This window comes from Sturnira hondurensis, unplaced genomic scaffold, assembly GCF_014824575.4.
Source record: "Sturnira hondurensis isolate 20B ecotype Veracruz unplaced genomic scaffold, ASM1482457v3 Scaffold0006566, whole genome shotgun sequence".
Classification (NCBI taxonomy): domain Eukaryota; kingdom Metazoa; phylum Chordata; class Mammalia; order Chiroptera; family Phyllostomidae; genus Sturnira; species Sturnira hondurensis.
The window spans coordinates 2,620,020-2,646,193 of NW_028079197.1; the positions used below are offsets into that span (position 1 = coordinate 2,620,020).

The 26,174-nt window shown below is 36.4% G+C and overlaps 1 protein-coding gene across 3 annotated transcripts in view; it reads left to right on the forward strand.

Moving 5' to 3' along the window:
• DOCK11 (dedicator of cytokinesis 11) overlaps positions 1-26,174 on the forward strand; it is a 197,707-nt gene that overhangs the window by 118,216 nt on the left and 53,317 nt on the right. For 2 of the 3 annotated variants that reach the window (XM_037050187.1, XM_037050185.1), the window contains exons 29-41: positions 403-486; positions 1,313-1,424; positions 1,931-1,969; positions 3,614-3,792; positions 8,625-8,741; positions 10,599-10,674; positions 11,111-11,220; positions 13,015-13,126; positions 18,722-18,788; positions 20,440-20,487; positions 22,111-22,253; positions 23,251-23,366; positions 25,586-25,723. In XM_037050187.1, the coding sequence (XP_036906082.1) occupies positions 403-486; positions 1,313-1,424; positions 1,931-1,969; positions 3,614-3,792; positions 8,625-8,741; positions 10,599-10,674; positions 11,111-11,220; positions 13,015-13,126; positions 18,722-18,788; positions 20,440-20,487; positions 22,111-22,253; positions 23,251-23,366; positions 25,586-25,723 (1,341 nt within the window). The remainder of the gene's footprint in view (positions 1-402; positions 487-1,312; positions 1,425-1,930; positions 1,970-3,613; positions 3,793-8,624; positions 8,742-10,598; positions 10,675-11,110; positions 11,221-13,014; positions 13,127-18,721; positions 18,789-20,439; positions 20,488-22,110; positions 22,254-23,250; positions 23,367-25,585; positions 25,724-26,174) is intronic. The other variant, XM_037050186.1, reaches the window with a different exon arrangement.

The window sequence follows — 26,174 nt, forward strand, 5'->3', positions numbered from 1 at the left end:
AAGCGTTACTTTCAGTAGCTAAATGGCCACTTTACCTTTGAGAGTTGACCAAACTGAGGCTCTACAGCCAAATAGATTACATATATGTGGATATATGTATACAGATATATATATATATAACTATATATATATATTTATAAAGAAGTAAATATATATATAAAAACTATATATATGTAGTTTTATTTCTACATTGTACAGTGGTGTTCCAGTCTCTGTGATAAATCACTTGCCCTTTGTCTCTTTCTTTAAGGTCACCTAATGTTCTGAAAGCTGTTTTCTATTATCTGGAAAAGAGAAAATGTTATCCATACATGTGGAACTAATTTAAAAGATTTTAAAAACTTATACTTGACAGACTTAGCCATATACAGCTGACTGTTCATTTTGATTTGGTTTCTACAGCGCTGCTTGTCCTTAATGGATAGAGGATTTGTTTTCAATTTGATAAATGACTATATATCTGGATTCAGCCCCAAAGATCCTAAGGTAAGGTACAAGGACCTAACTATAGTAGATGTGAGACATTATAGAGTGTGAGACCAAGGGTGACATTTATTGTCCACTGGAGGATTTGGAACTGCTGTTTTCATTTAGATACTTGGAGTGTAGCTATACTTTAAAGAAGGGATTATTGCCAGTATTCTGGGGATCCCTCAAGACCACCCACGTGTTTGGTGGTTTGACAGAAAGACTCATAGGACTCAACACAGAGGTGTGCTCACAGCAAAGATTCATTACGGTGACACAGCAAGGATGCTCAGCTGGATCAGTAAGGGGAAAAGATATCGAGGGGAACCCTTGGCAATCTGTGCGCAAGCTTCCTGAGCATGCCCTTCCTCCTGTGGAGGGTCACACAGCACCCCTTCTCTCCAGCAGTGCAAATGCAGCCACACATGTGCAATATTTCTCTTCAGCGAAGCCCATTTGGGGTTTAGGGTTGTTACTGGGGACAGTTCGTGTATTGGAGGCTGGTCAAAATTCCAGAGTCTTGGAAAGGAAAGCACAACAGGTGTTCACCATAAATCACATTGTTTGTACAGACAGTTTGAACAGGCTGACACTAAAGGTACACCCTTATCATGTAGGGAATGTTTCTAAATCCAATTTCCCAAATGCTAGCCAACAACCACCCAGTCTTTAAGGACACTAGTCTTGGGCCTGTTAATGTTAACTCTTTCCTGCATAGCTCTCCTCTCCAAGTGTGCTTAAAATACTGACCCCTTCTGTTTTGAAAAATAATGCTCTGTATGCAATTATTAAAATAGTACATGCCTACTGAATATGAATTCATGCATAATTTCCTTTCATTTAGGTTCTAGCTGAATACAAGTTTGAATTTCTGCAAACAGTTTGCAACCACGAACATTACATTCCTCTGAATTTGCCAATGGCATTTGCAAAGCCTAAACTTCAGCGAGTTCAAGGTAGGTGTTTGTCTTTTCCATCATTTGGAATTGTGTTTCCCCTTTTTTGCTAGCCTTAGTGCAGTATAATATTGTATTTTCTGGTTAAACCAGTCAGTTTAAAGGTAACCTCAGAATTGTTACTACCTGAAGGTAGATTTGTTGATGGTATTCTGCATTTTCTTAATAGTGTTACTGTGGTAGCATAGGTAGCATGAAGAAATCTGGTGTGCTACGTAGATTGTTGCTTAAACACAGATACAGATGTTAGATATTAGTAAAATTGTTCTCTGTAGTAGTGTTTGGACTCTTATGAGCTGAATTAAGAAAGCCATATAAATGTACTTCTGCTAAAAGAAGCATCAAGAGAAATGTATAAAGACAATAAAGTAGTAATATGTATGTATTAAATTTGAAGTAACTTCAGTTATCTCCATTGCTAATTTTATTGAATGCTTTGTTGTGTAGCACTATTCTTATGTTACTGTGTTTTTTATTTGTCCCTTTTCTTTTCATATATTAATTAGATTTTTTTTCATTTGCGGTGGACCGTTTGACTTCAGTAGGTAGGTTTAACTCGGTTCACTCTAAAGTAGTTTGCTTTCTTTAAAAACAGTTGATTTGGTGAATGTATAATGTGGACGGGGACTTTGTTTGCTTTTCAAATCCTCCCTAGCCAAGAGGAGGGTTTGGTTAATGTACCCTGAAAATGAGTGAGGTGGTGTGTTTGTTTGCTTTTAAAATAAGCTTGAGTGTTGATTGCTAGAGGAATCAACTTTAAAATACCGTCATCAGAAAACAAGTTCCAACGCAAGCCAGCATAGGAATACTGGGGAGCTGTCCTTTAAGTATGTGTCATCTCCCATGCTTGCCTTGCTCTTCTCTCTGACCTTGTGTCATGACTGCCTGGGTGCAGTTTTGAAGCTGTGGATGAGTTCATCTGATTAGATTTATTTAAACCACTGAAGTGAAAAACTCACTAGCATTGCACAATGTATCCAGATAAGGCCACCCAGGTAAGTCAGTACTGGCCCTTGTGCCTAGAAAGTGATGGGGATTCACAAAGAGCTTGAGCAATAGCAGGAAGAAAATCAGCTGTTTTGGTTTCTAGGAGTAGCTGCTGACCAGTGGTTTTAGTGATTGAATTACAGCCAGTGAAAATGGAGGGAAAGTATTCAGCCACTCTCTTACTAGATTTTGGACATGTATAGCTCACATTCCTCTCCCAATATTTATTAATAGCTATGAGGAGCTCAGAGAAAAGAAGGGGTGGGCAGATCATCAGGATTTCCGATTTAATTGGGCTATTCACAGCATTTATTAGCTCCTAACTGAATGCAAAGCATTATATTAAGTGCAAAAGAGGCTGAAAAACATAACAGAAAATGTATCCTTTGGCTTTATGGCCTAACTAAATTAAACAATAGGCTAGAGGAAATATGGTAGAAACCTACTGTAGAATAAGCTTGATCACAATCCCTGCTAAGAAAGTTATAAGGCAAGTCCCAACTAGGATATTAATAGCTAAGATTGAAAATGGATTGAGGCTGTAATAGGGAGTGGAAGACATAGTTTGAAGTGTAGATTTGGTGAAATAAAAGAATTGTATTTGTGTCATGATGAATTGGAGTGAGGTGAGGCTGCTTTTCTTACTGCTCTTTTATCCCATTGTATTCAGGTCAGTATGTAACATGTACTAGAACGTAGAACAGCCAATAGTTAGTACTGTTAGAATGATTCAGTTGTCTAGTTTCTCTTCCTTTTCCTAATTTACAAGTATAAACAGATGAGTAAATTAAGTATTGTCATATCAAATTATGTACTTGTACTAGTATATAACTATTTGTACTTGTAACTAGTTTCATCAGATGACAAAGAAATGTGTTAAGGTATTGCCATGGGATCCTTTCATTCTAGGTTCTATCCTAAGAGTTCAAAAAAATCTAGAGGGAAAAAAAATCTAGAGACTATCCTACCCATTGAAATTATCACTAAGGCTTTTATCTAGCCCTAATTATGAGTGCCCCTGTCTTGTAAAATTTTGCATGCTCATTCTATATGATAAAATAATTGTTCAGGTTTATTAATAATAAAAGAATAGCTCTTGCTAGCATGATCACATAATTACTGAATAATAAATATGGCATTTCAATATTAAAATAATTTTTGAATATTTTTATGGATGGGTTTTAAATTTCATTGTACTGCAGATTCAAATCTTGAATACAGTTTATCAGATGAGTATTGCAAGCATCACTTCCTGGTTGGTCTACTTCTGAGAGAAACCTCCATTGCTCTGCAAGACAATTATGAGATCAGATATACAGCTATCTCTGTTGTAAAGAATCTTTTGATAAAACATGCATTTGATACTAGATACCAGCACAAGGTAAGCATGTGTATATAATCATCAGTATCAGTAAATTTCTGCTAAGATTTTATATTGAAGATAAAGTTTTCAGTAAGGACATAATATGAACATTGATGAACTTGTTTTTACAAATAAGTTTTGATTCGGTTTCAAATGATTAGGTCTTTAAAATATTGTTTAGTTAACTGTCAAAGAAAAATGGTGGTTTCTCCCTTTGGCCATGTTTTGCCCTGCTTTCCCCCCAGGAGTAAGGATTCTGGGAAAATGCTAAGAATGAGGTTGCAAGTGAAAATAGTCCCTTTGAGCAAGAGGCAAGCAATCTGTATGCTTCTCACATTGATACTTCTCTCCCATCCCCTCTCTCTAAAAATAAATAAATAAAATCTTAAAAGAAATAGTCACTTTGAATCCTATTGATTATTCACAAATTCAAGCTGATTTGTGTTTTATCAGAAGTAGGGTTTATTTTATGCTATAAAACTATTTCATTCCTCCTTTTGATAGTTTCTTTAGGTCTGTGGAATTTCTTCACTACATTTAGTAGATGTCCTATTCACACTTGCCTCCCAATCGTTTTTCTTTTGTCACTGGCACTGAGGAAATAAACATTACTGTCACAGGTGGCAGCATCACTGTGGATTGTGCTCTCCAGGATATCAGTGCATGGCCTTGACGGCCACTATCATGTCCAAATATAAGTCATCCCCCAAACATTTAATATTTACGAGTTAGCAATAACAAGGGATGTTGCATAAAGTGCTGTTTGCTAGTATACATGCCCCCAAAGTTATTACAAACCAACCTTTATTAAACACATCCAGAAAGATGTAGAAGTCCCTTTGTATAGTCAGAGTTGTAAGACAAAAAAAATATTAAACTTGTTATTCCCACACTGAAACCTGATAATAGAATATCAGGTGGGATTCTTGGCATGCCGATCCAACATGTTGGAATGGTCCATGAAGTAAAGCTTTCTCAAGTAGTCCTTGGACCTGGAATCTCTCATTGATTCTACTTTGATGAAGGGCATGCCACCTCTAAATCATTTAATTTGCTAAAATATTTATCTGGGCTACTGGGTCAGCCATTTTGACTGAACAGGCTGGTGGATTTAGGCCTTGTTTTCAGTGATTTTGTTTGTAACCAGTTGTTCCCCTGCACTCTGTCCCTAGACCCACTGTTTGAGCATCATGTTAAATGATTTTGATGCTGGACTTCCTGGGTGGCTTCCCAAAGCTTCTGTCCTCTTCACTGGCAGATGCCCTCCTTTTTCTTAACAGAGAGTCTATATATTTACTAGTCTATATATTTACTTTGGGCCCAGATGAATATTTTGAGAGCTACTTTCACATCTAAAAGATGGACACCTCAATGAAAAAAAATGATTCTCTGGAAACTCAATTTTTTTATGGTATAAAAACAATGTATTTGCCTTCCCCAAATAAACTGAAAGTGTTGTCTTAGTAAAAAGAAACAAACAAAAAAAACATTGTTTTATGTTTCAACAGCATAACTATCTCATGATTTGTTACATAAACAGATTATGATTTTTCAAAAAAATCATATACTCTTGTAGCCATGTGTACTCTTTCAAATATACCTTAATATATATATATATATAAGTATATTATTGATTTCTAAGTGACTAATATAAGACATGATAAGTATGTCATATGTAAAATATGTAATAACTTTTTCTTCTTACTGAGTAAATGTGGACGTAGCTGTAAACCTTACATATGTTACACATGGATCACTGTGTGAAGGCCACAGCTCTATTTGCTGTTTGCTGTACCTTTAACATATGTATTGAAATCTTATTAACATTAAATCCTATGGACTTGAAAAAGTATACTATATGGATTTACAATAACTTACCCTCCATCAAATGGCTCCAGGTGTAACATATTGTTTCATAATTTGTCCCTTTGTTTTTACATTCAGATAGAAATAAAATTATGTTACTTACTATTATAATCACGTTGGAAAGCTGACTTGGAGGTGGATTTTCTTCTTTTTCTCCAGTATTCCCATTTGTCTTTAATAAACAGAAAATGCCTGTCATCTGTATCCAATTATATTTCTTTAATTACAATTAGAAAATGTTTGTCCTCACCTGAAGACATGTTTTCATTGCTTTTAGAGTGAGGGAAAGGGGGAGAGAAAGAAACATCGATCAGTTGCCTCCCGTGCGCACTGGGAATCGTTATGTGCCCTTACTGGGAAGGGAACCTGCAGCCTTTCAGTTATGGAACGATACTCCAACAAACTGAGCCACACTGGCCAGGGCTAATTACAGTTTTTTTACTTACAATTTTTTCTCAGTTTTTGTGGTTCTATTATTGTATAAAGTAGGTTTAAACTGCTTAGCTTTGTGATGTTCCTTTATTACTTACTGCAGGTTGCATTGTTTTTGTCTCATTGTAATTATAATAACCTTCTCCCCTTAGTGTGGTTTGCTCTGTTATTTGCCCCTTTTTAGGTGGATATTGATTATTGACTTAACACAAGTTAAGTGGTATAATATATTTAAATGAAAATATATTTTAAAAGTCATCCATTCCAACCAAGCTTAGTCAAACCTTTAAAAATGCTAGTTACCACTGTGTTCTGGTTAACTGCTGCTTATGCCTAGTAGTGGGGGAAAGCGTCATACAATGTGTAGGATCATATCATTAGCTGTAATTTCAAAGGATTCACAGGAAAAGCACAAAATGATCTTCCTCTTCATAAAGGAAGAAGTTGTATTCCCCATACCCTATCTCTTTAGATGAAAGTGAAGGAAAAGAGAATTCACTAGTGCCTTACCTAGAGGTGAAATTTTACATACAGATGCACCTTGACCTCTGATGGGGATATATAGTGATAAACCCATTGCATATTGAAAATATTGTAAGTTGAAAATACATTTAATACACACCTACTGAACATCCTGACCTAGCCTATCTTAAATGTGCTCAGAACACTTGCACTAACTCAGTTAGGAAAAATCATGAAACACAAAGCCTATTTTACAATCAGATATTGAATATCTCATATAATTTATTATTTGTATCACTTTTACACCATTGTGAAGTCAAAAAATCATAAGTTGAACCATTGTAACTTTAGAACAATCTATATTTTACACTACGTATTTGGACATTACTTTTTAAAATTCTGAGGGTAGTAAATGTATACACACATTCACAGCCACTGTTGTCTGTAAATAAGTTAAACATTATGCCATTTGAGTGTTTGCAGTTTTAGACTGTGGGAAGGATTGAAATGCCAAGCTCTTTACCCCTTCCGTGACTTCTAATGCCCTTTCCTCTTTGTTCAAAAGCTTCAGACAGGTATTAATGAGTATAGAATTCTCTCCAATAGAACTTTGCTTCATGGGCCTGGATAACCAAAGCTTCACTTCCTATTTCTGTTTGGTCCGAAGAATTCACAGATGGCCTGAGTGAGAGGCCATTTGTCAAACACAAATGATGGTGCCAAAGTGAGGGTAGAGAGAGGGGCTTCAAGCACCCATACTTTTTATGATGTTGGGCCCTAGAGGTCTTCTCTAAATTTCCAGACAAGCCTCCTAAAGTTCCAAAATATGGAAAGTCTGGTACCCTGAAAACAATTGTTTTTGCTGATTTGAGTGTATGTACATATCTGGTGAGGAACCTCTATGGCTCAGAAAAGTGATAAATAAATTTGTATAAGAGGTACCACATTAGTTAAGACTGTTGTGGCCGGCTTTATGTATTTATAAATATATCAATCTCCCAAGTGTTACAATTGACTTAGGGGGCCAAGATCACGTTATTTTTTAAAGATTTTATTTATTTATCTTTAGAGGGGAAGGGAAGGACAGGGGGAGAGAAGTATCAATGTATGGTTGCTTCTCATGCATCCCTTGCTGGGAACTGGCCTGCAACCCAGACATGTGCCCTGACTGGGAATCGAACTGCAATCGTGTGGTTCGTAGGCCGGCACTCAATCCACTGAGCTACGCCAGCCAGGGCAAGATCATGTTATTTTAATTGCAGCTTTAATCAAAGCAAAACCATGTTTTTTGAATGAATACAGTAATTTATTGCTTTTTCACTTCTTCCACCCACCTACCCATCCATTCAGCTAACAAGTATATTGGCCATCCGCTATGTGCCCAGGCATTGAGGATGAAGCAGTAATAAGGCAGACATGAGCCCTGCTCTAATGAAATTCAGCCCTTACTGGAGTTAAAGAATAGTACTAATATGATCTGCTTTATAGGTTGTTATTAAAGCAATAAACTTTTGTCTTTTACATTATGTAGTTAGTTGTAATTGAGGCATGTGATTTGACTCTGTATAAATCCAAATATCAAGTGTTCTGTGATAATTAGTTTTGAGACTAAAAGTGTAAATAGACTCATGGCTTCACTACCTTGTTGTGGATATTAGCCTGCTTTTAGTTTTTAAATTGATAGATGGAGCCAACTATATTTGTAATAAATACATATTACAAATATATATCATATATATTTTATACCTATCAGGGTTCTTTAAAATACATTTTAATCACAGTTGACATATAATATTAGTGTCAGGTGTATGACATAGCAATTAGACATTTATGTACCTTACGAAGTTATCACCGCAATAGCTTTAGCACCCACCTGGCACCATACATAGTTATTACAATATTATTGACTGTATTTCCTATTTGTTCTTCCTAATCCCTTCCCCTTTTTCATCCAGTCCCTCAGTCTCCCTCCCATCTGGCAATGGTCAGTTTTGTTCTGTTTTGTTTGTTCATTTATTTTGTGTTCTAGATTCCACATGTAAGTGAAATCATTATACCTATAAGCTTGCCTCCTGATAATTATTTTTCAGAACCAACAAGCCAAAATAGCACAGTTGTACCTCCCATTTGTTGGACTGCTTTTGGAAAATATACAGCGATTAGCAGGTCGAGATACCTTGTATTCTTGTACAGCTGTGCCTAATTCTGTAAGTAGTAATGTGTTTATCTTGTTTCGTTGATCATATTTAGAATTGGTATCATATGCTCTATGGTCTCAATCTAAATTCAGGAGTGTCCAAGATTTGGGCATCTCTGGGCCACACTAGAAGAAGAAGAGTTGTCTTGGGCCACACTTTAAATACATCATGACACATAATCATACACACAGAAAATCTCCAGCAAAATGGGCATGGCAAACACCTTTTGCCATAATGTTTTAGGTAAATTTACAATTTTGTGTTGGGCCACATTCACAGCCATCCTGACCTGCATGCAGCCCGCGGGCCACAGGTTGAACATCCTTGATCTAAATGGTTCACTTTTTATTCCTGGTTTCCATTTCTTGAACTTGAATGTGCATACGAATCACCTGGGGAATATGTTAAAATAAAATTTAATTCAGCAGGTCTGGGTAGAGCTTTTGATAATGTGTTTTCTAACAAGCTTTTGGCTGCTTCTGGTCCAAGAACCACACTTGTTTTAAAAGATTTATTTATTTTTTAGAGAGGGGAAGGGAGGGAGAAAGAGAAAAACATCAGTGTGTGGTTGGCTCTCACAAGGGCCCCACTGGGGACCTGGCCCACAACCCAGGCATGTGCCCTGACTGGGAATCAAACCTGCGACCCTTTGGTTTGCAGTCCACACTCAGTCGACTGAGCTATGCCAGCCAGGGCCCAAGAACCACACTTTTAAGTAACGAGGTCCAAGAGAACACCAAAAAATCCTTTCTACTCGGTGTTTTAAGATTTGCTGTTCTTGCTTTTATATATTTATTCAGCTTGAAAAGTGAACAAAAGCTTTCTTCAGTGCCAAAATGTTACGCACCAAGGATTAAAGTATGTTCCTTTGCTTCTCTCCTCCCTTGATAGCCTCCTCTCGGCACTTCTTGATGAGTCACTTTTGGCTCATCACAATTGGTACGTGCCTTTTTCTCCTCTCAGAATCTTAGGTTTAAAGGAACTTTGGAGGCTGTAAGTTTCCCATTTGGCCAAACACCTTTTGCCATTGTAATAGTCAAAACTTTTTTTCTCACATTAGACCTAAAGGGTTTATCTCCACTTCATTTGTCATTCCATACCTTTTACCATCTTGATTATGCTCTTCTGGATATGCTCCATTTTACTAATCATCTCATTAAAATATGGTGCTTACACTTTAATGTCTGCCCAGTGGGACTGTTAACTCCTACTCTACCCCCACTCCATGTTCTCTATGGCCCAAGACCAATCACCTTTACACTTTCAGTAGCCATGTCACATTGTTGGGAGGCAGGTTAAACTGTGTCTTTTAAATCTTCCTTTGGAAATCCCCCTATCTTGATTTGTGAAGCCTGTCCTGGGTTCCCCAGAAAGCTGCTTCTATGCCTCCTTGATGGCTTGATTACCTATAGCTCCTAATTTTATCACCCACCTGGGTGTCAGACCAGTATTTCTTCACAAACATCATGGCTCATGGTTATATTTACTCCATAACATTTGACAATGATATTTGGAAATATTTTATTTACCTGTTTTTTCTTTTTCAGCTCAAGTTCACCTAGGGCTTCTGGTCACACCCCCTCCTTCTAGCATTGCCCGATTCCAAGCAGGAGAATTGAACCAGACTGCACCAATTGCAGCTTTTACCAGCCATCTAGAGTTGTCCCTTAGCCAGAGGTCATGGTTACTTCAATGTGCTAGTACCCAGTTGTTTAAAGATTTGTCACCTAAATACCAATACTGATACCTGATTTAGGCTTTCACAGTGAGCTTTGTTTAAAATTCGGGTATCGTTTTATACTATTAATTTTATTTCTTACCCTAGTGTACAAATTTAAGTGACAGAGGTATCACATTGTGTTACAGGCATCCAGAGATGAATTTACATGTGGATTCACTTCACCTACAAGTAGGGGGAGTCTGAGCGCTGACAAAGACACTGGTAATTAAGTCCTTTAAAGATCATACATCAAATGGCTATTTAGGAATGTACCCTGTCCTTCTGTGTTTTGAAATGTAGTAAAAACTACACAGCATGATTTCTACTAAAACTTAATTAAAACCTGACTCACACTTGCAGCCACGTTTTTTTTGTTTAGGTTCCTTGTCTAAGCATCTCCCAAACTGTGTGGCTTTATTTGATGACTTTCAAGGAACTTCTTGTAGTTTTATACATAGTAAAGTGTTTCAAGAGGCACAAAAAGTGCTTATACTTTATTTGGCTTATGTGTTTTGATATAATAATATATGAGCTTCAGAATTTTAGATGATTAAGATTTAATCTCAAAAACATATCTTTAATTAACCCAGTACTTATTTTAAAATGTATTTTTGATAATTCATCCTGTTGCTAACAAGTATTTGGCTTTTATTTCCAGCTTATGGATCTTTTCAAAATGGACATGGAATTAAGAGGGAAGACTCAAGAGGTTCCCTCATCCCAGAAGGAGCAACAGGATTTCCAGAACAGGGCAGCACTGGTGAAAATGTAAGAACCTAAATATACAGGATAACCCTAATGATGAAGTGTTAGGCTACAACAGTCTTTCGTTGTGTAAATAAGAGGCTCTGTCCTGTAGTCCATCCTGAATTTGTAAAAAGCATCCAATAATTTTTGGCTATTTTAGCAGTTGCTTTCTATTGTAGCAGGTGCTACTTTGACATCTTAAACTGTTTATAAAGGGCAAGACATTCATCTTCTAAGAGTTCTAACTTACAGTACCTTCTTTAACCCCTAGCACAGTCAGTGTTCTAGAGCAGGAAGAAGGTTCAAGTTTAAAACACCTAATGTACCTTGTGATTTAAAACAAATCACTTCCTGTCAGGATTATTTCAGCCTTTCATTATTTTATAATAATTACATTCATGTGGGAGAAAAATATTAGGCCCCAAATCGAGTATCTCAGCGTCCCAGTTCATACTGAATAGTACTTCATCAGAATGTACTCTCCATTTCTTTCTTAGTTTTTTAAGTCTAACATTAAAGTTTAGGGGATATGTTTGCCTTGAGTAAGTGAAACCTCATTTTAGACCAGTGAAACCTTGTTATGCTGCTATGTAAAACCACAGAGTTACAGTTAGAAAGGTCAATAAAAATAGTATTTTTTAACTTTCAGCTTACAAATGAAAACTGAGGTTGTGATTTAGGACAGTCTCACAACTCTGTCAGGGCTAGACCTGGGCCCAGATTTTCTAATTCCAGCACTTTTTCTCCTATATCGTGGCACTTGTAGTGTGCATCAGAATCCCCTGGGAGGCTTAATGAAATAGATGGCTGGGCCTCAGCCCTCAAGTTTCTGATAGGGGCCTTGGGTGAGGCCTGCTAATTTGTATTTCTGAGTTCCCAGGTGATACTGATGTTTCTGGCTGGGAACCATCCTTTGAGAACCACTGGACTGTATTTCCTTGAGTCTTTGGATAAATAGTAATTTATTCAAAAAGGTTTCTACTTCACAACATTTAGAATTATGACAACAGATACTGTCATAAGTAAGGCAAATAAAGGACAAAGAGGTTAAATGACTTGCCAGTGTCACACAGCTGACAAGCATTCAGAACCTAGATGCTTTACTCCAACTGAAAGTTCTTTCTTGGTCAATCCTTTGTTAAATGTATATCCCCCAGCCCAGTTTAGCTCAACTGAAAGTATTGATTTTTGACAAGAGCAAATTGTATAGGAGATTATACTCTATTCACATAAATCCCCAAATGGGTCAGATCATGTCGTGCTTAATTAACAACAGATATGTTAACAAAAGTGATTAAATGATAGGAGCATCACTATTTTATAGAAGCTCTAGTTTTGAAGTATTACTGAGCCCTTCTTATGTATTTATCTTGTGATGTCATAGCCTTTTTTAAGATAGATTTTGGACCTATAATTTGGAGTTTGGATTTTAATAAACACCAAGGAGAGGTTTTGAAAGTGTTTCATATACTTCCATGTACCTTAGTTAGGTTCCTCCTTGATGAAAAAGGTATTTTTCCTAGAGTAGCTACATATGATTATTTTAAATTTTTGCTCTTAAAACAAAGGGCTTATGGGAATTAAACATTCACAGTATTCATGACTATATCATGATAAATACCCAAGTTAATTTTCAGTGATATTACTAGGGGTGGTAGCAAGAGTCAGTCCATTTACCTTTCAAGTATAATATGAAATTTGGATTTATGCTTAGAATTTTCCCAAACAGGACTAATGATAAAAGTTATTGAGTTAAAGGCTATAGGAAACTGTTGTACCAACATTGCTCACAAAATTCCTATCTGTAAATTACAGATCCGGCAGAGTTCTACAAGGAGCAGTGTATCCCAGTATAACAGACTGGATCAGTATGAAATCAGAAGCCTCTTGATGTGCTACTTGTATATAGTAAAAATGATTTCTGAAGGTGAGTTTCCAGCATATTAAGCCTGGACTCTACTAGACATCTATCCCACAGGCTCAGATGCATGCAACAAATCTTTGACCTTCATCTAGAACACATGCTCATTAGAAACATCTTTGAAAACTCTGACCTTAATGTTCCTGTATTTTAACTTAAAACATGTTCATTTCAGTCACATAACACTTGTTTCTTTGAAATAACTTTTTAATTTAAAATTTAATTTCTAAAATGAGGCAATAATTTTAGAAGTGCTAAATAAACATTTTTCATGCAGAGCATATAATACATGAAATGACCAATGTAAACAGAAAAATTAAGTTAACAGAATTCATATTTAAAACTTCAGGTTTTATTTGACCCAGGGTTTGGAAAAACAAGCGAACAAAAAACCAGAAAGGGTTCTTTGAGGATAAGAAATGCCACTGTTGCTTTCATACTACCACTGTATGGTTTTTATATGTTTTCAAGTTCTTTTTCAGGTTCTTTTTTCCCCTTTGGGGTATAATTATGAGGTAAGACTCCCCCCACAAAAAACCCAGAATTGTCTTCTAGAGGACAGGCTGCTTATGGTATAGGGTTCCCCTGCTAGGTGAGTGTGTGTTCTAGGAACCCACCTGAATTGGTGTACCAGCTGGCATTGGGAATGAGAGGCTGCATTCAGCTTCACTGAATTTTTTTGAAGACTCTTTAAACGTGTTTGCCCGTTTCATGATGGGCGATTTACAAGCGCTCCTGCCTATAACTGCACTGAATGTTCAGCAGTTTTTGACCAAAAATGACAGATTCCCGATGCCCCACCCTCCCTATTCACCAGATCTCACCCCAAGCAACTTTCAAAGGAAAATGTTTTGCCAATGCAGAAGAGGGGAAACAAAAAATGGCAGAGCACCAAAAGGCATCAAAATCAAGGAGTTCAAAAACTATTTTGAGCAGTGGAAATAACATCTCAATAGGTGTATTGCATCAAATGGAAAGTACTTTGAAGGGGACTGAAGTGTAAACACATAAGAATAAATACACAATGTTTTATAAATAAATTCTGAGTTTTTGGGGTCTCCCCTCATATTATTTACTAGTATTATCACTTTCTCTTTTACATTGTATGATACAGTATGACTAAAAGAGCGCCATAAATTACATGCCTTCTGGATCTTTAAGTAAAATCAATTTATCTTTTTCCAAATACTACATTTATTCACACATTTCTCTCCCTTTCCTGTCCCTTCCTTTCCTGAGTACTTTCACTCAAAAAAACAATATGCAAGAAGGAATAACATAAAAGCACCTGGGTTTTGAGCATCAGTCATTATCTTTTACTTATTTTCTATTTACTTGCTTTAAATCTTGTTTGTAATACAGGATAAATAATAATAAAACAAAGTAGGTTGATAGATGTTATAACAAACCAATATCTAGACATGAACAATAAATTCTAAGGTACATTAATGAAACAGTAGATAAATCCTGACCGACGTGGCTCCGTTGGTTGGGCATCATCCTGCAAGGCGTAGGGGTTGCTGGGCCGATTCCCCGTCACAGCACATGCCTGGGTCGCAGATTCGGGCCTGGGTCAGGGCGCATCTGAGGCAGCTGATCCATGTTTCTCTCTCACCTCGATATTTCTTTCCCTCTTGTTTTTCTTCCCTCCTCCCCCTCTAAAATAAATAAAATCTTAAACAGACAAAATAATTAGCATTTTTAAGTTATAAGAATGTATGACTTAAAATATGTTCAGGCTGTGTGATGGGCCTCCATATTTTGGGAAAGAAATGAGGAGAGAAAGATCATTTTCAACCTGATGGTATTTTGTACCAGGAGAGGATGGATCAGTTAACAACCACAGCTGTAGTTCACTGTTTATGTCTTCCCACAAAGTGAAAAAGCGGGGAATGTATGTAGGCAGTGACTGCTAACATGTGTGGGGGCTTCTTCATAGGGTGATGAAGATATTGTAAAACTGGTGATGGTTTTACAACTCTCTGAATGTACTATAAACTGTTGTACTGTTTAAGTGAGTGAGTTTATGGTACATAAGGTTTTCTCAATAAATTTGTTTAAAACAAAAGACTCAAAAGACACATGAAAAAACTGGGGAAAAAAATCATTACCCAACTCAGGGAAAGTTAAGATTGGGTTGGGGGTGGTGGAGAGAAGAATGGAGGAGGGAGAGGTGCATTGCAGACTTGTTCTCCCCTCTTCCACTCCATTACATGTGCATACACATGTAGCATGAGCACACACACACAGCATGTACCACACGCACACATACCATTTACCAGTGACAAGCTCCTGGCTGCTTTTTTAATGTCATGGCTAGAACCATAACTGCTTTTCTTGAGAACTTCATAGGTCCTCGTTCTTTTGTAAATGTTGACCTTTATTTACTAAATATTTGGTCTTTGTTAATTAGGTTTCTCTTCTACTTTCGCTTTTTGATTTTTAAGAGCACATTTTTAATAAGTAGTACACAGTCTGTGTCACATCTTCTTATCTTTTGCACATGTAAAGTCATATGCTGTATATCTTTAAAGTCATATTCATTTTATTCCAAAAAGCACTGGCTTCTGGGTCCTCATCAGTGGATGTATGGTAGTTACTTTCCTTAGTCAGGTTAATAATTTATTTTAGTCATTCCATATGCATTTAAATGTTGAATTCCCTTCAGGTCTTCTCTGGGCTTTAATTGTTTCATAAACAGTAGTAACTTAATTTCAACAAAAAGATTCTTGTAGAAGTAGAGGGAGCTTCTCTCTAAATATTTGGTCTTTGTAGTTTATTAACTGGCAGTGATTCACTGTTTAAAGTCTTAGACATTTTCCAAACTATGTTTTAGTCCTATTGCCTTGTTTATTATTGTCCTGAGAAATGGAATCAAGAGTCAGAGGTCATCAGTTACATAGTATGAATTGACTGCAAAACTGTCCTTTTGTGAGAGAAAAACAGTTTCTTTAAGAGGACAGGGATAGCTACTTCCTTCTTTGAGACTGCATCCTGGTTTTTCTTTTTATCCTAGACCCCAAAGTGCAACTCTGGTTACTACCTTGAGGCTTAGCAACACCTGTAGATTCATTAGTATTTTTTCCCTGAGTTGCTTGTTTACTGGAAGCTATCTGGCAATTGTCGTCTATCTCTGAACCCCCAATGTTGTAACGAGGAATACCAATTGATCTTTTTCTGTTTGTGTAGTCTAAAGGAGGTAGATTTATAGAGCCCGTTTCACTTCCTGCTGTAAAAGGGCTAGATTTGGTTGGCTTTTCAGGCATATTTTCCTCTGAAGTTTCAGATACTATTTGAATTTCTGGGTTTTGTTCTTCAGCAATACTGGAACTGTTACAAGGGAAGCACACAGGAGAAGAGGTCTTATCTATAACCATCTCTTTCTCTTTTGCCTGGCCAAGCTTGTCTTCAGAAAGGTTTGAGACAGTTTTAAACTCACGCCCTCTTTGAAAACTATAAGATACTGAGGGAAAAACAGGTGATTTCTGGTAGTCACTACCTTCTGTGGTAGGCTTACTGCTGGTGTCAGAGGCAAGAATTTCATAAGAGGTATCTGCCATGTCAAAGAGGTCAGGACTATGAAATATAGGTGGAAGCTGCAGATTTTGTTGCTCTTCCTTTTCCTCTTCGGATACTACCTCTTCGGGACCTAGCAATTGCTCTAAAAATTTCAAAGGCTGATACACATCCTTTTCTTCCTCAGGGTCCCTGACCATAAAAACTGAGGCAGTCCCTTGAGCACAAGGAATAAAGTCATCATCACTGGATGAAACAGGACTTAACTTTTGCTGGGACAATTTAAGTTTTTCGGAAAGCATTTTATTTTCTTCTCTTAGTGTATCCCTTTCTGCAGTGAGCTCAGCAATAAACTTAAGGTTTTCTTGCTGCATAGTATTAAATTCTTGCTGTAGTGAACTCCTATATGTTTCATTCACTGTACAGTGTTGACACGTTTTTGATTCTAACTGCTGTCGCAAGGCCTGAATGGTGTCACTGAGGACTTTTTGTTGCTCCGACAACTCTTTAATTTTGACTTTGGAGGCTGTCCTCCTTTTGTCTGCCAATCGCTCTTTCCTCAAACTGGTCAATTTTGCCCGTAAACATTGTAGCTCTTTATCGTGGAGCTCTTTGAGTTTTAGCCAGGTTTTTTTAAATTCGTCGCTCGACACGTCACATACACTGAACGACAATTTAGCAGTTTCTGGATATATCTGATCATCTTTCCTGTCTTCGCCACCCTCGTTCCCTGCCTGCATCATGTCTCACCGGTTTGGGATTTGGAAACGGTTTAGACAGACAATGGCTTGACGCTTCTGGCGAGGAAACGGTTTAAGAGTTTCCGACTTGAGATAGGCTGCGGCAGGGATAAACCCGTCACCCCTTTCACAGACCTTATGTGAAACTTCTTCTGGGCACGGTGTGGGCGCAGGGGTGGCTCAGGAACGGCTCAGGATCGGCTCAGGTACGGAAAGAAAGAGTCCCGGATTTCTGGTGGAAAGGTGGTATCAGTCTTTTCACGAGCAAAGCCAGCGCGCAGGAAAAGGAAGATGGCGCCTTCACTCTGCCGTTATGAAGAGGCCGGAAACCCGGTGACTTCTGGGTGTCCAGCTTCTCTGAGCTGAGAAGCATCCAAAGGCAGGGGATTTCGGGGGTGGGGGGAACCGGAAGTTACTCTTAGATTAATATTTAAAAAAACTAATTTGATTGAATTCTAGCATCTTTATCTTTGATGATCAGTATTTTATAATCATTGGAAACTGTCAGTACTCATAGTCTTTAAAGTCGGAAGTAAAATAAAAAGCCCTCATACTTCCCTCTTTTTTACTTCCCCCCTATGACCAATACTGCCTAGTCCTCCATTGCTATCTTCAAGGCTTTCTAGCTGGGCTTGCAATATGGTCATTTGCATAGTTCCGCTATGTCTCCGACATGTTTACATTTTTAGAGGAGGATCTGCTCACAGCATTAGCTGTATCTAATAGGATTTAAAAGGATTGGAAAGTTAAGTGGCAGAAATTTCCTTTTTTAAGAATCTCTGTAAGTAGGTGTGTTTGAAGAAATAGGTAAAAAGATATGTATATATGATAGATTTAAAGCACTTTTATATCTGAAATAGTTGGAATGTGTGTGTGTGTTGCTAGGACTTCAGAGTTTATAATCCATAGGCAAAGAAGAGGGAAAAATTGTCTCTTCTGAAGTTTACAGTTCTCAGACTTTTTGCTTTAGAGAGCCCTTTGAGTAGTAGGCAAATGTATTTGACACCCCTGCCCTTCAGCAAAATGCCCTTAAATATACCATCTTGCATAAAATGTTGAGAAGTTCATTGAAAAGACCCGGTCTACTTCCCTTCCTTTGTTTTTAGGGATGATATGAAGATTGAAATAAGTTATCCCAAAAGGACACTTACAAAATAAAAATGTTGAAGTTAAAATAATTACAGATTAAAGGATATATTTGAAATTAATGTAAAAGAATACAGTGTGTGTATTAGACAGAAATGGCCAGGAGTTGATGGTTGCTAAAGTTACGTTATTAGTACTTTGGGATTCACAATGTTATTTGCTCTAATTTTAATAACTAACTATTTATTCCATTTTTCAGATACTCTCTTAACTTACTGGAATAAAGTATCTCCTCAGGAGCTCATAAACATTCTTATACTTTTAGAGTAAGTTAACTTGTTTTCATAAATTTTCCTCTTATTTGGGGGAGTTTAATTTTTGCATATAATAAAATATTACCTTTTTCCTGGTTTCAACATCTTATTTGCTAATACTGTAGGAAATGTTCAACTCTTTTGATAATATAGATGCTGACATACAGGTTTTCACACATAGAAAAACATAGTGATGAAATGCTTGTGATATTACAAAAAACTAGCTAATGATAGACCCTCTTTATAATCTAACAGGAGACTTTCTGTGATTTGGGAAACTAGAAGTGGAATCAGCTGTTCTAAATCATTCAGAGCAGATACTGGCTTAATAGAGCAGTTTCAATTATTGGAATTTAGAATTTGTATTGTAAGATAGGGCTGAGTAATTCCACCCACTTCAGAAATGCATAGATGAAAAGATTGATATAGGTATCTTCATTCCAAGGTGCTTGAAAAAATCTAGTCTTATTTTTTTTTTGTAGAAGTGGGAAGATATTCTATACAGGGTGGGGCAAAAGTAAGTTTACAGTTGTTAGTATGCAAAACAATTTATTCTTGTATTATTATTTCTTTATTATTGTATTTTTCATATGAACAACTATAAACCCACTTTTGCCCCACTCTGTATAGTATGCTGAGCTATTTTTACATTATTAATGAAAACAAGATTATAATGAAATACAGGAAAATTTTAAATATTACACATATATATATATTGTACGTGCATATCTACCAAAGCACAAAGAGGGTAATCAATGCATAAATATTTATCAAAAGTTTGAAGAAAATGGTAGCGAACAAAATAGCAGGTAAGATTAAAAAGAAAATAAACTACTCTAATTATATTGAAATATTTACTAATGAAAATATTTGGCCCCGGCTGGTGTGGCTCAGTGGATTGGGTGCTGGCCTGGAAACCAGAGGGTTGCCAGTTCAATTCCCAGTCAGGCCACATGCCTGGGTTGCAGGCTGTGTCCCCAGTAGGGGACATGTGAGAGGCAATGATACATTGATGTTTCTGTCTCTTCCCCTCTCTCTAAAAACAAATAAATAAAATCTTTTAAAAATTACATATATGATGTTGGGGATTTACTTCAAAAATTCTGAGAGGTAGGGAGAATGGAGGGAGAGCAGAGGACCTATTCAGGGTAGAGGTTAAACAAGTATGGCTATGACTTCATAATTGTTGAGGCTGGTGGGTGCTTGGCACCTGGGAGGTTAATATGCTGTTCTCTGTAATTTTGTATGTGTTTGACATTTTCAATAATAGAAAGTATTTTAATGTCATTATAAAAAAAGTATAGCAATTACCCCAATTTCCAGGGCCTAAGACCTTTTTTAGGTATTAATAACTACACTGGAGACCTTTGTTTTGATGTTATAGAGCACAAAGGATGATTTACATTGATAGGTTTTTTTATGTTATTAAAATTGTATCTGAAGATATTAGCTTTTTTGATGCTGATGTAATTTTAACAAATGTAGAAAGATATATGGCAGGCCCCTAAGTAGATAATGTGTATATTTATTTCTGTCTACCAAAATGTATATTGTAATATGACTTAAGTGGTCATTCTTTGAAACACATGGCTTTTCAAATATTACTTGTTAAATTGCAGAGAATGATACTACTTTACTAACATGCTACTGTTTTTCTTTCTAGAGTGTGTTTGTTTCACTTTAGATACATGGGGAAAAGAAACATAGCAAGGTAATTCCCATAGCATGGAAATTTCTACTTTTTTCCTATTCTTCCAACAGAGGGCAATCTTGATCACACAATGTAAAAATTAGATTATTCATTTTGAATTCACTTGAAAACTTTATAATTTTATTACCCAATGTTACCCCAGTGAATTCAGTAAAATTAAAAAAGGACAACCCATGATTTATGTCACATATCTCAACTCAAAGTTTAAATTAAACTAATGTGAGCTGATACATTTAAGTTTTGCATAGGGTAATGGTGGCCCTATATGCAGAGTTTCCATCCTAGTCCTGGAATAAATGCTGTCTTTTCTAAAGGATGTGTGAGAAAGGGCTTGATCCAGGAGAAGGCAGGAAACCATAAAGTGAGAATAATTGTGCAGTCTGTACTTTCATTTACAAACTATCAGTACTCACTTCAGTTGCTAAATAAGCAGAAATTTGCAACAGTGAGTGGAATATACATTATTAATTTTCTATTTCTTCTTTTTGCTGTTTATGGCATACTGAAATAAATATTTCAAAAACATTTGAGGAACCCTAAGGAAAATATTACTTATTTTTCTTAATGTGTGTAGGGTATCCATTTGAAACAGACCTATTGATACTATTTAACTATTTCAATGAGATGTGTTTTAGAGGAAGAGTTAGTCATTAAAGTAACTCATATAATCTTGAGTTCATTTTTTTAAACTTTTTTTAATTTAATTCTTGTTCAAGTACAGCTTTCTGTCTTATATTCCCAGCCCTGCCCGCCCCGTGCTCCCCACCTCCCTCCCATTTCCACCCTCCACCCTTAGTTATTGTCCATGTGTCCTTTATACTTGTTCATGTGAGTCCATTTTTTTATGTTAAATTCCATTGCACTTCCCAAAATTGAAGAGGCTGTTTAGATGGAGTTTATAATTGCTGAGTCTCTGGAACATCCTAATAATAGGAAATTTGAGTGACAATTTCTAATGTCTTCCCTCATGGCTTGAAGCTGGCATGGTAACTACCACCATGAGCCTTAACCTGTAACATTCTGCTGACTCTCCCACTGTGTTACCAAGAGAATAGACATACTCTCTTTTCTTCTTTCATTTTTGTATGACCCCATAGTAAATTTTTAGCGGAACTCTTAATATTAAAGGAAAAAATTGCAAAGTCTTGCAATAGACATGTTTAAACAGTAAAAGTGTCTGGTCCAAGTTTAACTTAAGTTCACAAACATTTGGCACTCATTCTTAAACATCCAAGAATTCTGTCCCCCACCTCACATTTCAACTTTTGAGTGGCCCTCTCACTGTTTTCACTGACTCTTGTCCTTCCTCACTGCCTGAGAAAAGACTGAATCTTGAGTGTTGTCCACTTTCCACTGATGTTTTTGATGAGGAGGACAGAAGTAAATGCCTCTCTAAATTTCTTAATTATATTCTTATAGTATCAACTCTTTTGTATATACATTAAAACTTCATTCAATTTTCAGTGGTATCTTATTTAAGCCAAGTAATAACTGGAAGAATATTGATCATACTGTAGTGTTTATGTAGAAACCTAATCTTTTTTTTTTTACTTGAAGAAAAAAGCACTCAACATTGAGACATAATATTATAGTACTCCAATTCCTAACTACATTTTATTTTAGGGTGCATGATGCCTGGCTGTCAAAACACTTTGGAGTAGACCGCAAATCACAAACCATGCCAGCTCTTCGAAACAGATCAGGAGTAATGCAGGCCCGGCTTCAGCATCTTAGTAGCCTGGAAAGTTCATTTACACTTAATCATAGTAAGTGAAAACGTGTGTAGGGTATCCATTTGAAACAGACCTATTAATACTATTTAACCTTAAAGAAGTCCTGGTTCAAAATAACCAGTGCGATTGAAAATGATTTCCCATACGTGGATTTATTTGCATATCTGTATTTATGTACCATTTTTTCACCATACATGACTGTAATAAAATATGCATTTTTCAGCAATTTTAAGTAATGGTATTTTTTCCTTACTTCAGTATTAAAGAAATTTATTTTTCCCACTGAATTGTTGTCCTTACATTGGATATCCTTCATTGCTACTGTTAAACTTTAATGTAAGTAATAGTGTAATGGTATAACATAATAGTACCTATAATATTTATTGAGAATTAGTATTGTTCAATGATTTTAAGGGATTACACATACTGAGCTGACTGCAAAAGTTAAAGAATTGTAAACATGAATTTGATGAAAGTGTATTTCACACAGGTTGAAGTAGTGACAACGCAAGTAGGACAATGGAAACTATCCTCTGAAAAGCAAATGTTCATAAAAAATCTAAAGAGTAGGAAAACTTTAATTTCCATACAGTTCTCTGAAGCTTGCAGAAAAGGAAGCTAGCAAAAGTGACCTTGTGATAAGGACTAATAATAAAAACAAATGTCTTGAGCAGATGGGCCCTGAGCTAACAGACTCAAGACTTTTAAAAAATGCGTCTTACAGCCTGCATGGCCTAAAATGCCTCCCACATTATTTGTTTCCTAGTAACATCACCACAGTTCATCAATGAAATCTTGTCAGAAGTGGGTACGTAATTATGTGTGCAGAGCTGTTGATAGAAAACTGAAAACTCAGACGTGATTAACCAAGACCATATTTCATTCAGGAATAAATACTGTGAAACTCATTAGATCTGCACATATTGACAGCCTCCTATCATCTGTCTGAGTTTTTTGGAGGGCAAAAATCATTCAGAACTGTTATGTGAATCTCTGGGTGTGGCAGTTATAATGTACTTTTCCCCCCTAGGTTCTACAACAACTGAAGCCGACATTTTCCATCAGGCACTTCTTGAAGGCAATACTGCTACTGAAGTTTCTTTAACAGTACTAGATACCATATCATTTTTCACCCAGTGCTTCAAGGTAAAAATAAAGAGTTAGAATTCAGCATGCATCACTGTAAAGAAAGCATTATACAAAAAGTAACCAGTCAGAGGAAGCTTAGTGTGCTGAGAAAGTCCCATTGAACAATCAGGCAATTTGTATGGCAGATGGAGTTTGGCTACTGTGTGACCTTGGGAATTCGGCGAGATTCACATCCATGAAGTGAAAGGATTGGACTAATTTGTTCTCAAGCTCCCCTCTGCCTCTTAAATTCAACTGTTTTAGTTTTGTGTTTAAAAATCGTTCTATTTCATACTTTTTATTAAGATAGGCAGTCATTTTTAGTCCACATTATGATTGAATTGGTTTCCTCAAATGCCTCTTTTGATGAGCTGTCTTCCTAAGCTAGGTGATGTCCAGACAGGCTGGCTAGCTTCCCTAGTCAGGTGCCTAGTGTTTTTTCTTAGATGTTGCCTCACAGTGTGAATCAGCATTGCTATGATTGAAAAGAATAAGGGAAAGGCAGTGACCTTGCAGGGTTATTAAAGGAGTAAACTGGGACAATGGATGTGAGAGTGCTTTGAAGAGTAAAAACTATATAGCTATAATGTAACACCATTATGAGAACTCAAAGTGAAAAATCTTACTTTCACCTGAGTTATACAGGTAATTTTTTTCTTTTCTCCCCCTTTTATACTTTTCAGAGTCTCATAAGGGAAAACTGAATTAGTTATTATACTGATAAGAAATAGCCTTCACGTGGACAAAACCAAGGGGGAACGTGGAAGCAAGGAGGGAGGGGTGTTTGGCTGAGGTGAGGGGGAATGTAGACAACTATGATCAAACAACAATAAAATAATTTTTAAGAAAAGATAGCCTTCAGAATCCCTTTATGAAATATTGTTTGTTTTCATTTGAAAAGCAAACCAAATTCATTTTTCATTGTGCCAATAAATAAGGATATTTGGTCTCAAGGCTTGTATTGTATTCCTTCCTCCTATTCAGATGCTTATTTAATTAACAAACATGCCTTTTGGTAGATGTCAGGTACTACCCTAACTGCTTTACAAATATTAACTCAGTTTTCTATTGTGGGGTTTGGGTAGGGAAAGGGGAGTGACTGCAAATGTGTACCAGGGATGTTTTTGAGGTGATGGAAATGCTCTAGAATTGGATTGGCATGGTTGCATAACTCTGTAAACATACTAAACATAATTGAACCGTACACTTAAAATAGGTAAATTTTATGGTGTGTAAATTATACCTTAATAAATGTAAAAATACAGATATGAACTCACTTTTAATCTTCATAATAGCTTTCTGATACAGCTGATATTATTCCCATTTGGAAACCGAGCAAACAGAAGCTCACAGGGACGTTAATGCCATAGAGCTGGTATGTGGCAGACTCAGGATTTGGATCTAGGCCCGTCATCATGAGAGTCCACACCATGCTTGGAGGTAGACTAAGGGAAAGAGCCAGAAAAATCTAACACCATTCATGGATTCTGGCTGTTGATGCTAGACTTGTCACAACTTTGCATATTCTTTTGGTTTTTGGTGGTGGTTTTCAGCCAAGTTGTAACCTGCTAGTTTTTTTGAGGGATAGGAGAATAGGGCTGGAGAAGTTAACCAATGTGTTGTTTTTTTTTTAAGTTCACAATCCAGTAGATATTTCTCTACATTTGATATTTCTTTTCTGTCTCTCTTTACAAGGAACATTAAAACAATTTACATGGTCTGTTCAGTTGTGATACCTGTTACTTTCTTTACTCATAGAGGGGTTAATTTTTCACCAGAGGCTAAGCATATCTTATACTAAACATACTTTGAAAAGTAAATTAGATAATGGACTTTTAAAGTAAAACTGGTGTTTTCCTTAATTCTAACATTATTTGGTTCTCCTCAGAGAAATACAAAGGCAACCTGCCTTGTGTCCATTTTAAATTTACTGATTTCTTCATTGAGAAGTAATATGTTTAGTTTAATAGAAATTCCTCTTCCCATACTAGTTTGTATTTGGTGTGGAAAAATATTTTTTTCACGTATGCTTAAAATGATAGAATCAAGTATAGATGTGGTTTATGTAGTATTTTGAGATTTCCAAGTTGAAGGATGACACAGATGTTTTAAAAGTAAACCTTTGGTTTTTGTGAAACTTTCAGTGGATTGATAAACAGGTATTGTAGAGTCCTCTCATTCTGGGGGATGGGTGGTATAAACTATTTCTACAAAATGTATTTTTTCATGTTTTATAGAGTCAACTTTTAAATAATGATGGCCACAACCCATTAATGAGAAAAGTATTTGATATTCATCTTGCTTTTCTTAAAAATGGACAATCTGAAGTCTCACTGAAACATGTATTTGCCTCATTGCGAGCTTTCATTAGTAAGGTAAGGAAAAAAGCTCTGTAACTGCTAGTGGGCTTGCTTCATGGCAGGAAGAAAAGAGGATCATTGAGATTACATCAAGAGACCTGAGGTACGGACCAAATTAAATTAAGTCAGTACTGCTTGCGCAAATATAGATACAGAACATCCAAGTACAGAGGGTCTGACCAAAAATCCCCTAAAAGCAGAACATGCTTTTTATTTCACCTTGTCATTGCTGGACCTTTTTCAGTGAGCTCCTTTCAAAAGTAACATGTTCATATTACAGCCTTGCTACTACTTCCGTTCTTCTTTTTAAAGAAGTATACTGAAGCTCTGACTAGTGTGGCTCAGTGGGTTGGGTGCATATGGGAGGCAGCTGATCCATATGGATGTTTCTCTCCTCGTCTCTCTAAAAATAAATAAATAAAATCGTTTTAAAGTAAAGTATTATGCTGAAAATATGTGCGCTATT